This window comes from Trypanosoma grayi, assembly GCF_000691245.1.
Source record: "Trypanosoma grayi strain ANR4 Tgr_1873_V1, whole genome shotgun sequence".
NCBI classification, from domain to species: domain Eukaryota; phylum Euglenozoa; class Kinetoplastea; order Trypanosomatida; family Trypanosomatidae; genus Trypanosoma; species Trypanosoma grayi.
In genome coordinates, this window is record NW_008827491.1 from 1 (window position 1) to 1,813 (window position 1,813).

The 1,813-nt window shown below is 55.4% G+C and overlaps 2 protein-coding genes across 2 annotated transcripts; both read left to right on the forward strand.

The window, feature by feature from the left end:
* Positions 1–218: 218 nt before the first annotated feature.
* DQ04_18731000 (hypothetical protein) lies at positions 219–983 on the forward strand (the record flags this gene model as incomplete). Its single annotated transcript, XM_009317740.1, has 1 exon — positions 219–983. One exon carries the CDS (start codon positions 219–221, stop codon positions 981–983), a length of 765 nt encoding a protein of 254 aa, XP_009316015.1.
* A 429-nt stretch (positions 984–1,412) lies between these two features.
* DQ04_18731010 (hypothetical protein) lies at positions 1,413–1,813 on the forward strand (the record flags this gene model as incomplete). The annotated part of the gene is made up of 1 exon (XM_009317741.1): positions 1,413–1,813. A coding segment is annotated over one exon (401 nt), but the record flags the coding sequence as incomplete, so codon positions are not given.

Consider the following 1,813-nt stretch of genomic DNA (forward strand, 5'->3'; position numbering starts at 1 on the left):
CTCAATCGGCTTCAGAGGCGGCTACTGCGCTTAATGCCGCAGTGAAGGACAAGACGGATGGTGAGACGAATAATCTTGATGGTGTGGCCGGCTTGGCTGATACCGCAGTGAACACGACTAAGAAGTCTTACGAAGCAGTTGGTTTAATTTGGCAAAAGGTAACGGACGCAGTGAAAGCAACAAGCAAGGCAGGGGATTTGGTTGCGGAGGCGCAGAGGATGGCTCGCAGCGCAGCGGGTGACCCAGATGTAGTTATCAGCACCGAAGCAGCGCGCGTACTGCAGGCATTTGAGAAGCTACCAGGTGTGGTGACGAAACTTTCAGACGCCGAGAGAACTGCTGATAAACTGTACACTGATGTGTCGAGCGCAGGTAATGCTGTTTTTGCAATCGACAGCGCGGAGATTGCGTCCAAATGCCTCGACAAGAACACTGCCAGCACATCCTTATCTGTGATCCAGGAACTAAAGAAGGCCGCGAATGAAGCTGTTGAATTAACACAGGCTGCAGTGGAAGACGCAGAGAATGCTTCGAGAGCCGCTGAAGAGGCATCAAAACACGCTGGAGACGCCCTCAACAGCGCTGAGTCACAGCTCGAGCAGATCGACGCTGCGTTGAAGGCTCTTAAAAAACGAGAGAAGGAGCCTGAGTCGTCATCTGCTGATGTTCAGGCTGCGCCACCTCCACCTTCGGAATCGCCAGATGACGAGTCGCACAGCCAGAGTCTCCCACAGGATCCACCGAGCAGTACCTCCACTGCTGAGAAGCCTTCTACACAACAAAAAGCTGGCACCACAGCGACGGACACAGCGCAGTCGCCATCGGAACCATCGGAGAAGGCGACAGCCGCAGAATCCATCGAGAACAATGGTCCCAACACCCTGAGTGATGCCCGGAATACCGACAGCAGCGTCAGTCCTTCGTGGGTGCGTACACCGTTGCTGCTGGTTGTTGGTGTGCTGGGCCTCCTGGCTGTGTGCTGAGCGGTGTGTGCACACGGAGAGGACGCATACACCCTGTGCTTGTGTGTGCTGCCCTGTAGATTGAATAACAGCATGTTTTGGATTACTCTTTGTTTCATTTCTGTGTAGTTTGTTTCCGGCGCGCCACCTAATCGACCTTGGAGGATACTCCCTGTGCTCTGTATCCAACGAGGACGGCGCATCTCTCTCACTGCTGTAATGGGCTCTGCTTGGCACATGATTGTGCGCCGCCCACATGAGAGGGCCTTCTCTGAAGTATTCTTCTAAATGACTCTCTCTTGTGTGTGAGCTGCGCCATGCTTCGCATGTTGGGCTGCTGCTGCTGTTGGGAGGTCGTCTGCGTGGTGGTGCTCTCCCCTGCTGTGCTTGTGTACTCCGCTGTGCGTCCCCCCTCCCCCTCCTCTGTAGACCAGTGTGCCTCGGGCTGTGATGATGGCGGCGGTGGGGCGTCCCGCGTTGTTTGTGGTGGCCGTCGTGCTGTGCTGCGTGTGTGGCTGTGCAGCGGCCCCTGCCGAGGGCATCGGTGACGAGGAGCAAGTGATTGTTGCCCTGCAGAAGGCGAGGGATAAGGCGGTTGAGGCCAAGAATGCGGTGAATGAGGCCAAGAGTGAGGTGGGCGCAATCAAGCAAGCAACGGAGCAATTCAAGGCTGTGGCTCAATCGGCTTCAGAGGCGGCTACTGCGCTTAATGCCGCAGTGAAGGACAAGACGGATGGTGAGACGAATAATCTTGATGGTGTGGCCGGCTTGGCTGATACCGCAGTGAACACGACTAAGAAGTCTTACGAAGCAGTTGGTTTAATTTGGCAAAAGGTAACGGACGCAGTGAA